The following is a 14,591-nucleotide window of genomic DNA, read 5'->3' as shown; positions in this document are numbered from 1 at the left end:
TTATTTTATTTTGCTAAATAAAAAATAACTGATAAGAGTATCGATAAAGTACCGAACCGTTAAGCAGTATCGATAAGAGTAGTAGTATCAATAAAATCCTAACGATACCCATCCCTACCAGCGGGATTTCGAAATATCCTGGTATACCGTAATACCGTCATACCGCCCAAGCCTATAGAGGGAACATTGCTCCTGGCTAAGGTAAGGACCCCCTATGTCTATTTTACCGAACCTGAAACATGTTTCTGTAACGATCACAGTGGCTTACTTTACCGGTCATAAACAAGGCTTTTTCTAACAATCTGATTTTTGTAAGACTACCCCCCCCCCCCCCCCCCCCCCTTGATGATTTTGTGAAGGTACATATGTACATGTTATATACCTTTGATTTGGGAGTATTTGGGGTTTCAGGTTATCAACCAGAATGATTCGGGCTTATTGCATATAATGCGATCTATGGAAAAAGACTGGATTCTTTCGGAAATGGGCGATGTTCAGCGTGTAATAAACTACAAACTACAGTGTGTAGAAACAAACGATTTTTGACATGTTGGACTATAGTGTTTGTCAAATGAGCCATACTATTGTCTCCATAGCTATAATATAGAATATACAATAGCTCCGCAAAGATCGTGAAAACGGTCAAGAAAAGCTGGTGCTAGTCAGTGCAGATGCGGAAAAGGGAGTGGCCAACTGGCCATGAATGAGTTAAGAACAGTAGACTATTCGAAAATGATTTTGGTCAGTCATGCACATCCCTAATTCACGCCTGTTGCTCGCTAAGCAGCTTCTGACCGACACGCCGTAGCCAACTTCTTGGTCTCTTTCTCCACGAGTCCACGCGATACAATATACCAGCTACGGGCAATGAGAGAGACTGGGCGAAGATTAGAAGCTATGATAGCCTTGATAGGAACTGGCACCTTAATGATTTGACATGCTTTAATAGTTTTTGCGATACTTTATACAATTTCAAAAGAAGTTATTGGATGTATATGTTGTTGTATCAACCATGGGGGCCTAATTATAACTTTTAAATTAATAATAATGACAAAAGTTAACCGTTAGTTTTAGGGCCGTCTTAAATACTTCGAAGCTTTGTTCGATGGCACAAGCTTCGAACATAATTTTTTTTTTAGTTACTTCGATTTTTGTGTGTGTGTGTGTGTGTGTGTGTGTGTGTGTGTGTGTGTGTGTGTGTGTGTGTATGTGTGTGCACGCGTGCGTGTGCGTACGCGTGCATGGGGCCATTGGGTGGGGCCGGGGGACAAATACACTGGAGGAAAGTAACCCAGCTCAGCACTGCCCAAATTATATCATCACTATTGCCTGTTTGAAGGATATCATCCTCAAACACATATACACCTACATGCCTTGTAGAATTCCACACATAAGAAAGAAAGATAAAACAAAATAGGAAATAAAATGTAGAAATGCATGCAATACATACATAAATATGAATCTCCATATGAAATAGAACATTTAGATAAGGTGCTACTGAGATGTTTTGGTGAGTTCTTTGTTTTTTTGTGGAAGTAGCCCTTCTTAAAAATGCATGAACATTCACTGATAATTGGTCTGTAGTGGAGTCTACAAGGTCTACATTGCCGGACCATGTAGAGTCCGGACCTTGTAGACTGACATAATTCTGTGCATAGTTTAGTCTACACAGGCCATATTTCAAATAATCAAAATCTTACTTCATTCATCTTTTCTTTTTTTTTATTGATCTTTTGCCCCCTCCATTTTCCTCCGATTTTCTCCTATCCCAATGTTAGTCGTATGCCAATTCCCAATCCCTTCCTGGTCGCTGCGCACTTACCCCCCACAGTCAGATCATCTGGGAGAGTGGAGGCTATCACGTGCTTCCTCCGACACACGTCCAGCCAATCAACCGCTTCTTTTCACCTGGCAGCGCGGATCCTCCCTGAGAGGGCGTAGCGTGTGGAAGGATCACACTATCCCACTCAGGTCCTATCCGCGCTTAGCAGGCGCCCCGACCGAACTGTAGGAGTCGCTGTTTACAACGACCCGGACCCACCCCGCCAGAACATTCACTGATAATTGGTCTGTAGTGGAGTCTACAAGGTCTACATTGCCGGACCATGTAGAATCCGGACCTTGTAGACTGACATAATTATGTGCATAGTTTAGTCTACACAGGCCATATTTCAAATAATCAAAATCTTACTTCATTCATCTTAAACATTCTTGATTTGGGGGATTGGTAGTTCCCATGAAATCTGAAGTTGTTCAAACAACAACAGCGATCCACCTTGAATTAAATCACACAGCCAAGTGAAACCTTGTTGGCTGCGTTACAGTCACGAAAGGGGCTACTTAATTAATTAATCCAATCCACTTTATTTATAGCACACATTTAAAAACAACAAAGTTTACCAAAGTGCTGTACAAGTCCCACAACATAAGATAAAAAATATATATATATATATACACCGGTATATATATGATTTCTTTAATTTCTTTAATAAAATTTTTAATTTTTAAGCTTCGAATTAAAATCAAAGCTCGGCCCGAAGCTTCGATTGCCAAAAAAAGCTTCGAAGGTCAGCCCTAGTTAGTTTGTTCCCTTGGTTTAGATTTTTGGCGATCCTATCCTACTCCTCAACATCACCCAAAATGTCCAACTCAGTATAAGCTCCCCGGCCTCTCTGTAGCACAGCCTCTCTGTAACACAGCCTCTCTGTAGCACGGCCTCTCTGTAGCACGGCCTCTCTGTAGCACGGCCTCTCTGTAGCACAGCCTCTCTGTAGCACAGCCTCTCTGTAACACAGCCTCTCTTTAACACAGCCTCTCTGTAGCACAGCCTCTCTGTAACAGCCTCTCTTTAACACAGCCTCTCTGTAGCACGGCTTCTCTGTAACACAGCCTCTCTGTAACACAGCCTCTCTGTAGCACGGCTTCTCTGTAGCACAGCCTCTCTGTAACACAGCCTCTCTGTAACACAGCCTCTCTGTAGCACAGCCTCTCTGTAACACAGCCTCTCTGTAACACAGCCTCTCTGTAACACAGCCTCTCTGTAACACAGCCTCTCTGTAGCATGGCATCTCTGTAACACAGACTCTCTGTAGCACAGCCTCTCTGTAGCACAGCCTCTCTGTAACACAGCCTCTCTGTAGCATGGCATCTCTGTAACACAGACTCTCTGTAGCACAGCCTCTCTGTAGCACAGCCTCTCTGTAACACAGCCTCTCTGTAGCACAGCCTCTCTGTAGCACAGCCTCTCTGTAACACAGCCTCTCTGTAGCATGGCATCTCTGTAACACAGCCTCTCTGTAACACAGCCTCTCTGTAGCACAGCCTCGTAACACAGCCAGTTGACTCTATTTTGAGAGAGTGGTCACATGTCTTCAACAGGCCCTAATTGAGCACAGTGTGGGATGTGGGGGAAGATGTGTTTCTAAAGTAATAGAGGCTGCATGATGACTAGGGATGCAAAGGGTCGGAAGTTTTACAGTATATTTCTGGAAGTTAAGCTTGGAACTTTTGCCCGATTTCAATAAATCTTTTCTTAGAATAATGATTTTCTTTTGGGGGGGGGGGGGGATACACAGAATAAGGCAATACTAGGTATTTTGGCATGATTTGGTTAAAATATCCCATTCAATGGAAATGTTGTTGTACTGCAACTCTGAACTGTGCATTCACTGTGCAGTGCACTCCTCCATCACAGCTAATTGCCAGCATCCAGAGACAGTTTATAATGAAACAGATCACTGTGGTAGTTTTGAATGGGGAAATATGTAACGCTAAAGACGGCAGCAACAGCAAAACGACAGAGAACTTTGAAGATTATGAATTGTGATGTGTTTTTATGTTGAGTAAAAGCACAGCTTTCTGTATCTTGAGGTAACCCCTATTATTTCCATTTTATTCCTGTTAATTCCCACGGGAAGTTTCCACCTTTGAATATTCCTGAATTGTCGCAACCCTAACAATGACCCACAGTAGTCTACAAGCCTTCCAATAACCTAAAAACACAACGTCTCCTGTTTCAGTCATATGTTTCAACCCCTTGTGACTGAGAAAGAACGCTGCTGTGTTTGATTCCTCCTCTACGATCAACTAGGGGTGGGACGATACATCGATCCAGATCGATACATCGATGTAATTATCAACAATCGAATCGGATCGATTGCATGTAATAAGATCGATTCATATCGATACTCTTATTTTGAAAATCCTGTGGCGAGTCTCATATCCGCCCAAGAACAACAGCAGTAGCTCCGTGTGTGTAGATGTTACAGCATAGCATTCTCCCTTTCTGTGTGTGTGTGTGTGTGCGCGCGTCTTTGGAAAGACCAGATGAGGTCAGAGGAGTTTGATGTTTAAATGTTATTTAAACATAAACAATATAATACATAATAAATGTAGGCCTATACATGATCATGCAACATCAACAAATTGTTGTAGGAACGGTTTGGGAGAGGGAGGTTGTGAGTTTTGAGTTCCAAAAAATTTAGCTTAAAGTTTAAAGCTCAATATATAAAAACGTGGCACTTTACAGTGAACAGGAGGTCTATTTGTATTAAAAACAATAGATTGATTTTCCTTTAAATGTCTGGAAGAGCTCAAAAATACAAATGTCAAATGATATTTTCATTACCTTTTTTTTGTTGATCTAAATGTTACTGATTGTGTTAAATGGGCATATGATATCATCTCATATCGATCGCAGGCACCTGAATCTAATCGTATCGTATTGTATCGTGAGAGACTTTGTGATATCGGCAAATATCGTATCGTTGTCCAAAGAATCGATATCGTATCGTATCATGATGAAACTGGTGATTCCCACCCCTACGATCAATGCAGGAGGACTTTCAAAACAGGAAGTACAGTTCTAGTGAGTTCCCTATTAAGAGGCCTCTGGGGCTTTTGAGCCAAGAAACAATATAATTTCTATTTATTTTTGTCTATCTAAGAAAGACATACTCTATTGGACATCATTTTGTGAGAGTAATAGAAAACAAGACTAGGCAAGCCTAGATAAGCCGGACGTGGATACATGCCACTCACACATACGTGTTTTGACAACGGAGAGTCGAGACTCGCCCATACGTGTTTCGATAATGGAGAGTCACTCAGTAAGCGATATCGGTTTGTACCGACCCTCCAGGTCCGAAGCCAAAAACTGTAATAGACAGAAGAAAACTTTAGCCCAGATACAGTAAAAAGGAGAATATATTTCAGTGATGTGTACTACAGGGTGAGTTCTGACTGACAGCAGCTGTAAATCAATAAAGGTTATATCTGAAACTGAAATAATAATTCTTATTTGGGCTGCCTGTGGTTTCCCGTCACACATCCCTCCTTCCAAATGTCTATCCGTGTCATTATAACCATGGCGTTGTCTTGTGTTTAGGGTCGGGTACCGAACTCTGTACCTTTAACACTTTGACTGCCATGAAACGTCTTTTCACGTCATTGCTGGCCATGCTCAAGTTGCCGGGGGACGCTGTACAGCGTCCTTATATCAATATTTCAAAAATCTGCGATCGGATTCATTTGTCCCCTCCGCTGGCCTGAGATCCACCAGCAGGACCCACTGAGCTCTCTGGCGGTTCAGGAGCGCCATCTGGTGGCCGATCGGCGCAATTGCCAAACAGGATGTTGAATAGAGGTTGTCCTAGACGACCGTAGTACTTCCGGCGCTCGCTATAGGTCCCGCGACTCTGGCTCGTCACACTACACAGTGATCGATTGCCAATAACTCGATAAACAACATGATTTGGACGTATATACCATTATACAAGCTGGAGATGGACCGGGTAAATTTACATCCCATAATGATAAGATTTCAACTCGACGATGATCGCCCAACGGCGCGCGGAGACTGGGGTGAGTTTCAGCGTGTAACGTTACCGTCTTCGATACTAACTGCTATTATCAACATTTGACCCACATTAGATGATTGGTATAACGCTGCCCACGGAATTATAAACGCCCCCTAGCCCATCCGGTCAACATCAGATGACGTGTAGTAACTTCTAGAAGTACGTCTAGTTGGAATTTTTTATATCGCGCTGATTGCCATAAAACTGTATTGCATCATCAATATAATGCATTTGGGGCTATAGATCACGTTCTGGAGAAAGCTGCAGAAAGAGATGAAAACATACTTATACATTAGACCATACTTTACTATGAATATGTGAATGAAAAAGTTTAACGTTGCTACACAATGAACAATACATATAGGACTTTGAATGGGCCCTAATAATGGCAATGTAGCAATAGAATTTAAAAAGTTATAGCCATGCAAAGAAGGGGTACTTCTCCATAGACAAATAGAGCCGGCAACCTATGGTATATCATTAATTTAACCCAAGGCAACCAAAGTGTTAAGGGTACCAATCGAATTACATCGGTACTTCATGCTAGATCAATCGGTACCATATTTTGGTACCTTTACATGTTTACTGTTTAGTATAAGAGTGTAATATACTAGACAATAGGGAGCCTTTTCCACAAATATATATTACTGTCCCGTCTCTTGGGTCTTTGGAAAGACCAGACGAGGTCAGAGGAGTTTGATAATATTTACTGAGGATGGCCAGATAATGTTGATATTTAAACATTTTAAAACATAATACATGATGATCATTAAAATTTTCTAAATTGAGAAGTTTAGACTTTTTTTTTTGTTATTACAGAGAGAGTTAAGTACCAAATAAAAGGTACTGCTGGGTACCGAAACCGAATTCCACGAACAGGTACAGGTTCAAATCTGACCCAACCCTACTTGTATGAGTGTGTTCCTCGTCTTGCACTGATCAAATACAAATTGTATTACTAGTAGTAGGTCATCATCAATACAATTACCTGGACTGAAACTGTAAAAACAACGGAGCCCTGTTAAATAATGCTCCTGTTTCCCTCGGCATCCTGACCTCGTGTGTGTGTACTGTACATCTACTTCCTCTGTTTGTCACTGTGTGAATACGTGTCAAATGAAAGGAGAAGATCCTTCTGAAAGGATTGAGTCAAACGTCAAACATGAAGAGGTAACGTTAACCTCAGGTCACGATCGAGTGATGCAATGTCGAGGTAGATGATGGATGGACAGACACCACAGGCCTGATTCATACAGCATCGTACGCTGTGGCATGCAGAACCATGAAGAAACATGTGTGTGTGTGTGGCCATATTCTGAAGAACTTTACGGGAAGGACATTTTGCAGCAAGTAATTTGTTTTGCAAAAACAGACTTGCTGCAGTGTTATGTGGAAACGTTTAATTTGTTTGCACATATGATGAAAAAAGGTTTTAAAAGATTTGGACATTGTGCAGAAGAGGCTAGAAGCCAGAAAGGGCTCACGAGGATACCTCTCCTAAATATCAATAATCATTAATCATACACAAATATTTTATAAAAAGATATGTGTACGATGTGACTGCAATGTCTTGGGTTGGAATCAGGCCCATGACCTTTGTTGTCATCCCCTCTCTTTCCCCCATGTTTCTTGTCACTCTGGCTGACCTTCGAAACTTTTTTTGGCAATCGAAGCTTCGGGGCCGAGCTTCGATTTTAATTCGAAGCTTCGAAAAGAACATACATTTTTTTTTATATACTTTTTTTTTTTTTTATCTTATGTTGTGGGACTTGTACAGCACTTTGGTAAACGTTGTTGTTTTTAAATGTGCTCTATAAATAAAGTGGATTGGATTAATGAATTAAGTAGCCCCTTTCGTGACTGTGACGCAGCCAACAAGGTTTCACTCGGCTGTGTGATTTAATTCAAGGTGGATCGCTGTTGTCGTTTGAACAACTTCAGATTTCATGGGAACTACCAATCCCCCAAATCAAGAATGTTTAAGATGAATGAAGTAAGGGGCGGTTAGGTGGCGTAGCGGAGATTGCGTTCGTCACCAACCCCGAAGCTGTGAGCTGGATTCGCCTGTTCGAATCCAGCTCACAGCTCCGGGGTTGTCACCAGCTTGGCTGGCCGTTCACACTAATACAATTGGCTGTATTAGAGGGTGGGAGAAGCTGGCGGGGTGGGTCCGGGTCGTTGTAAACAGCGACTCCTACAGTTCGGTCGGGGCGCCTGCTAAGCGCAGATAGGACCTGAGTGGGATAGTGTGATCCTTCCACACGTCGCTACGCCCTCTCAGGGAGGATCCGCGCTGCCAGGTGAAAAGAAGCGGTTGATTGGCTGGACGTGTGTCGGAGGAAGCACGTGATAGCCTCCACTCTCCCAGATGATCCGACTGTGGGGGGTAAGTGCGCAGCGACCAGGAAGGGATTGGGAATTGGCATACGACTAACATTGGGATGGGAGAAAATCGGAGGAAAATGGAGGGGGAAAAAGATTAAAAAAAAAAAAGAAAAAATGAATGAAGTAAGATTTTGATTATTTGAAATATGGCCTGTGTAGACTAAACTATGCACAGAATTATGTCAGTCTACAAGGTCCGGATTCTACATGGTCCGGCAATGTAGACCTTGTAGACTCCACTACAGACCAATTATCAGTGAATGTTCATGCATTTTTAAGAAGGGCTACTTCCACAAAAAAACAAAGAACTCACCAAAACATCTCAGTAGCACCTTATCTAAATGTTCTATTTCATATATGGAGATTCATATTTATTTATTGCATGCATTTCTACATTTTATTTCCTATTTTGTTTTATCTTTCTTTCTTATGTGTGGAATTCTACAAGGCATGTAGGTGTATATGTGTTTGAGGATGATATCCTTCAAACAGGCAATAGTGATGATATAATTTGGGCAATGCTGAGCTGGGTTACTTTCCTCCAGTGTATTTGTCCCGCGGCCCCACCCAATGGCCCCACGTGCACACACACACAAAAATCGAAGCAAAATCTTTTTTGGAAAAAGAATTTTGAACTTTTCTTTTCTTTTCTTTTTTTTTTAACTTCGATTTTTTTTTATGTTCGAAGCTTGTGCCTTCGAACGAAGCTTCGAAGTATTTAAGACAGCCCTACTGTACAGTCTAGCTAATAAAGCAGAAATGCCCTAAGAAACACACTAAGATGATAACAAGCAATAGTCACTTACTTGTGTGCATTCAACATCATAACATATTTCCATGAGGAAATATACCACCTCTACGTCACAGCCTGCTAAACACTTCTGTCTCTACGCCTGTACATCACAGCCTGCTAAACACCTCTGCCTCTACAACTGTACGTCACAGCTTGCTAAACACCTCTGCCTCTACATCTGTACATCACAGCCTGCTAAACACCTCTGCCTCTACATCTGTACATCACAGCCTGCTAAACACCTCTGCCTCTACACCTGTACGTCACAGCCTGCTAAACACCTCTGCCTCTACAGCTGTACGTCACAGCCTGCTAAACACCTCTGCCTCTACACCTGTACATCACAGCCTGCTAAACACCTCTGCCTCTACACCTGTACATCACAGCCTGCTAAACACCTCTGCCTCTACACCTGTACATCACAGCCTGCTAAACACCTCTGCCTCTACAGCTGTACGTCACAGCCTGCTAAACACCTCTGCCTCTACACCTGTACATCACAGCCTGCTAAACACCTCTGCCTCTACAGCTGTACGTCACAGCCTGCTAAACACCTCTGCCTCTACATCTGTACATCACAGCCTGCTAAACACCTCTGCCTCTACACCTGTACATCACAGCCTGCTAAACACCTCTGCCTCTACACCTGTACATCACAGCCTGCTAAACACCTCTGCCCAAGAGAGCAAAAATGTTTCCAAATCTGGGACATTCAATTAGTTTAAGAAAATGCAGCTATACTTCTAAGTCTTTTCTGCGTGAGGAAACCATACCTTTATGGCTGCGTTTGTCGTCGTTTCCATGGACTCAGTGAATAAACAAGGCTGCAATTTCACACTGTGACATTTTATTATTTAATTTCTTTTTTTTATGTCGGTTCTTATTTATAAAAAGAGACAAATAAATGTGGGGGGAACAATAATATAATCTATGCAATATGTTAAGGGGAAATAATATGAATAAAGGTAGCGCCGATTCGTTGACATCTCTTTGGACAGAGACGCTCGACAGTGGAACATCATCCAACTCTCTGTGTAGGAACACTTTGCAGATAATAAAACATGCTCATAGTAATTGATCATATTATATGGTAGTCTTGTGAAATCATGCAGTATCTTAGCTGTATCTCAGAATCAACCAAGTGTCTGACTAGAAACTAGTGCCAGTTGCCAGGAGATTACATCTACATTATATCGCCATTAGACAAAAAGCTCTTAAACTGACTTACTGTAAGTGCATTGGCTTGAGGAGGCTGATATACAATGCTGTACAGTTCCATTATAGCTATCGATTAGACTCCTCCTCTAAAGGGAGTACTAGAGGAACAAAAATAAAGAGGTTTTAGGTTTGAGAGCTTCCGTGAAATGCAGCCAAGGTGCATTATGTTCTCAGTTGCAATTACCTCTGCATACTGTGGAGTTGTGGTGAGTTACTGTGACCTCGCCTGGGGGGGTTAAATATTTGAGGTCCTACGTCCTAGACTAGAGGATGCAATCAGCGTTTACTAAAGAAAACATTCATTCACAGTCTGTCTGCGGAGCACACAGATTGATGAATACTGCTGTCCAAATGGTGGAGGAAAGATTACCCAACCATCGCAGGCCAAGGCAGGACAATGACAATGCGACACAGCATCCTCATAACCAGCGTAGTGAGTGAATAACTGCTGCCTCTAACTAAGTGATATCAAAGTGTCCACTTTTCATGGCGCCTGGACCGAGGCCAGCAGGGTGCCAGCGGGGTGGCCTCCAACTGGACGGCTTCCATCGACACTCGTTAGGCCATCATTGTTCTTCCTCATTACTCCACAATGCAACTGGCCAGCACTTTAGCAACAAGGACAGAGGAATTACTGGATGCCCCAACGCATACGGAATACAAAACAAGCTCTGTGGCCCAATATGGTATTAGTGTGTATTGTAACACTATCCATATGCTACAAATCGTATTTAGGGCTTGGTATAGTTTGAAAATATTTGATACCGGTGGCAATACTGGTGCCTGGGATTTGATACGGATACCAAAATGATACTTTTTTCAATACTTTTTTTTAGTGAGCCAGTCGGAGGCTTTGTTACATTGTGGATGATTTTGGATTGTGGTTGAACAGAAGAAGTGTTATATCTTGGAACAAACGTGCTTAGTGGCCCTAATCCTATTATGATGTTTTGATTGACAAGCGATGATAGTATGCTATAGAATACGGACTGCGACACTGGACACTCATGATAGACAGCTCACTAGCTTGAAGCTTCAATTGAATAAACATTTCCTAGTATTGGGTCCTCATTCTCTCTTCCTCATTAATTCTCCTTCTGAAAAGAGGTCCTGCTTGCATCCTCATCATAAACACTTCCCTGTCCCTCGAGCCACTGGATGACGCAGCCTTTTTCTCTCCCTCTCTCTCTCTCTGCTTCGATGCAAGGTCCCTGGGGACAGACAGGGGTGGACTGCATGCAGTGGTATGGCCCGCAGAGGACTTGAGCGATTCAGCTCTTTCCGACTCCCCTCGGAGACAAATGGAACGTCTGAAAGTGTTTTTCCTCTTTCCCCCAAATCAACCAGGCAACACATTCTAGCAGACACTGTGAATTAAATTATTTTGATGGTTGATTTGTTTTCTCCTGGTCTGTATCTGCAGCAGAGTCGCAGGTGTGTGACTGTGCATGACATCGATTCCAGATACATGGGTTCTCAATCTGCAACTATGTACAGATTTCTTGAGTAGTAGGTGAATGGTCACTATATAAACCTTTTTTGTGTTAAAGACTGCCAGGCGACAATAAGCTGCAGTAAACAGTTAGCCAAACTAGCCTAATACGTGTGCGTGTGTTACTGTATGTGTGAGAGAGAGGTTGTATGTGAAAAAGAAATAGTTTGTTTTATAACATGTATATTTGTGTTGTTGTTGTTTTGATTATATGAATAGAATTGGGGAACCGACAATTTAAAGGTTAAATCATTTACTTTTTTTTTTTAAATGTTTTGGGCATGTGTGAAACTACACAATGTCCTCAAAGCAATACTTTCAATAGCACCTACACAGCCAAAGCTTCGTACATATTATAGTATTATGATTGACTGAGACTCATAGTGTGATTGGAGGGCGTCTTGTGTCCTATGTAGCAAACCACTCTCACAACTATGATTATTAGAAGAAACAGAGGATTTGACTCGGGTGGGGGAATACAGTTGAAATTGTAACCTACAATAGAGACAGGCCATCGTTGCCATACCTTTAGCTACTGCAATGCACACAATGTACGGCTGCTGACTGAGGAAGGATGCAGCAATACAAAACAATGCACGGCAATTCGTCGCATGCAGGCAGCCCAGCCTCACAGAAGACAGTTTTTTTTACTGGCACATGACATGATACACATATTTGTGGGATGGGGGTTCCTTTATTATTATGAATGAATTATAATATTGTATGTAACAGTAACCACTCACTCCGCGTATCCCGTGCGCCAAGGAAGCCTGTCCCTCTTTAATGTGAGCACCGGTCGCGATGCATGTTCTGTCGAATACTGAAGGAGCTCCGGAGTCAGGTCCAAGAAGTCCGGCCGCCCGTACGGGAACCGTGGAGGCAGCCCGTCCGGTCCACAGTTCTGACCGGCGTTACCTGAGTGCTGGTGGTGGCCGTGTGGAATCATCCCTCCCACCAAGGTGGACATCGCGTTTTTTACTTTGCTTATCATTGCGGCAGAAATAAGAAGAAGAAGAAAAAATCCAGACAAGAAATAAACGCGATGCAATGTTAGTACGAAGGGCAAATACAAAATGAACCAACGACGATCATTTCAGGAAGCGGTTTGTCCTCCTGGCCCCATGTGACGCTTGGCAGACACTGTTTTGCCTCATTCAGTACAAAAAATAAGCTTCCTCCACTGCACGCGTTTCGGCTTTAATAACCAGAGTGGGCTCATCTCAGAAGGCAGGGCTTTAGGGGCTTTAGTGGGGATATTGCACTGGGCGGGCGGCAGCCTGCTCAAATAATATGCACCCGGTCAGAGATTCACAATAATCGCATACAAAAGGGATAAACCTTTTATTCTGACTTTGTCACAGAGATCAAAACCAGGTTTTATGCTCACGAGGTGCATGTCATGTGCCATAGCAACAGGGGCAATCAACTGCCCACAGTGGACCAGGTCAAACCGTAAATTCTACACGGTAGGCTTTATGTTATTCTGAAAAGAAACTACTCGTACATCATTCATTTACCAGTTATTGTGTGTCTGGTTTTTGGCCAGTTCACTGAGTTGGCAGGAGTTGCCTATTGTATCACTAATGGTAGTTGGGCATGGCATTTAAACGTCCAAAGGCTATTCGTTGAAGATGCTATAGCCACTATCTACCCAAATAGATGATGTACCTCAGACTGTATATCAAAAGGTTAAGCTTATGTGAGACATTTAATAAGCAATTGTTTTGACTTTTGGTAGTTCATACAGAAAGCCTGTGGTGTCCTTAGTTGTAAAGGAAAACATACTGTGCAGGCTTTCAGCCAGCATGCTATAATAACTACTCATTATTATCTGAGAATAAAGTCCAGTATCAGCAGCTGATAGTGTTCAAGGACTGTTGTAATGATTCACATGTTGATTTGAGCAAGGACATTGCTCACATGGATTATTGCAGTCACAATGAATGTATTCTCGTCTTGCCCATTACAACTGGACCTGAAAGTTGCAAGCAGCAACAGAATGGTCGTCCAAGGTATTAACACATTTGCGGCCATTCGATTTCCCCATCTAGCTCTAGCTGGGCCAGGTTTCCATTACATTGTTTCACTGTGCGTCACCTTGTTTGTAGAGCTAAATCTATATTTTATATTATAGCTATGGATACAATACCATGGTCATTTGACAGTAACTATCTTACGTTCAAGATGCAAAAAATAATAAATGTTTTCATTAATACGTTAGAGTTGTTCTGATACCAGTATCAGAAATGCCTCCGATACAGCCTAAAATGCTGGTATCGGTATCGGCAAGTACGCGTCAAATCTATACTCCGATCCCATATGACGTAATTTATCAACAACACGTGCGGTATCCTCCTGCTGAGAGTGAGCATTAATATAAAACAAACATGTTTGTAATCTACCGTGAATTAACTCAGGGGTCGCTGTTTACCTTCTGGGTAGAAATACTTCCCAAAGGTCAGTGAATACCACAATCACAACACCAGAGGGAGCTCCACAAATCATGTTAAACCCAGATTCGGCTCAAACAAGGGACTAAACACGTTTCGCAATTATGCCACATCAATGTGGAACGCCCTACCCAAAGCTGTAAAGGAATGTGAATCACTACCCACTTTCAAAACCACTCTCAAAGAACACCTACGGGAGATGGCCCCTGTAAATGTCCTAACCCAACCCCCTCCAATGTACAGTAAATGACCAAGTATGGTTTCGTCAATATTCCAATGTACAGTTTTGCTTGTAAATCAAATCAAATTTATTTGTAAGGCCCGACAACACACGTTAATGTCCCCATGGGCCGGACACGTCTTCTTTAAACAAGTCAAGAAGAAACATAACAATA

At 42.3% G+C, this 14,591-nt stretch overlaps 1 protein-coding gene across 1 annotated transcript in view; it reads right to left on the bottom strand.

The window, feature by feature from the left end:
- The window catches only part of ppm1j (protein phosphatase, Mg2+/Mn2+ dependent, 1J), a 52,586-nt gene extending 39,735 nt beyond the window's left edge, over positions 1-12,851 (bottom strand). The window contains exon 1 of the mRNA XM_084317188.1: positions 12,490-12,851. Coding sequence (XP_084173314.1) covers positions 12,490-12,737 — 248 coding nt within the window. The 5' untranslated portion in view covers positions 12,738-12,851. The remainder of the gene's footprint in view (positions 1-12,489) is intronic.
- Between the last annotated feature and the right edge of the window lie 1,740 nt (positions 12,852-14,591).

The sequence above is a fragment of the Notolepis coatsorum genome, assembly GCF_963971535.1.
Source record: "Notolepis coatsorum genome assembly, chromosome: 6".
NCBI classification, from domain to species: Eukaryota; Metazoa; Chordata; class Actinopteri; order Aulopiformes; family Paralepididae; genus Notolepis; species Notolepis coatsorum.
Note: the sequence above shows the minus strand (reverse complement) of the source record. Positions and strands in the feature narration are given on the sequence as shown.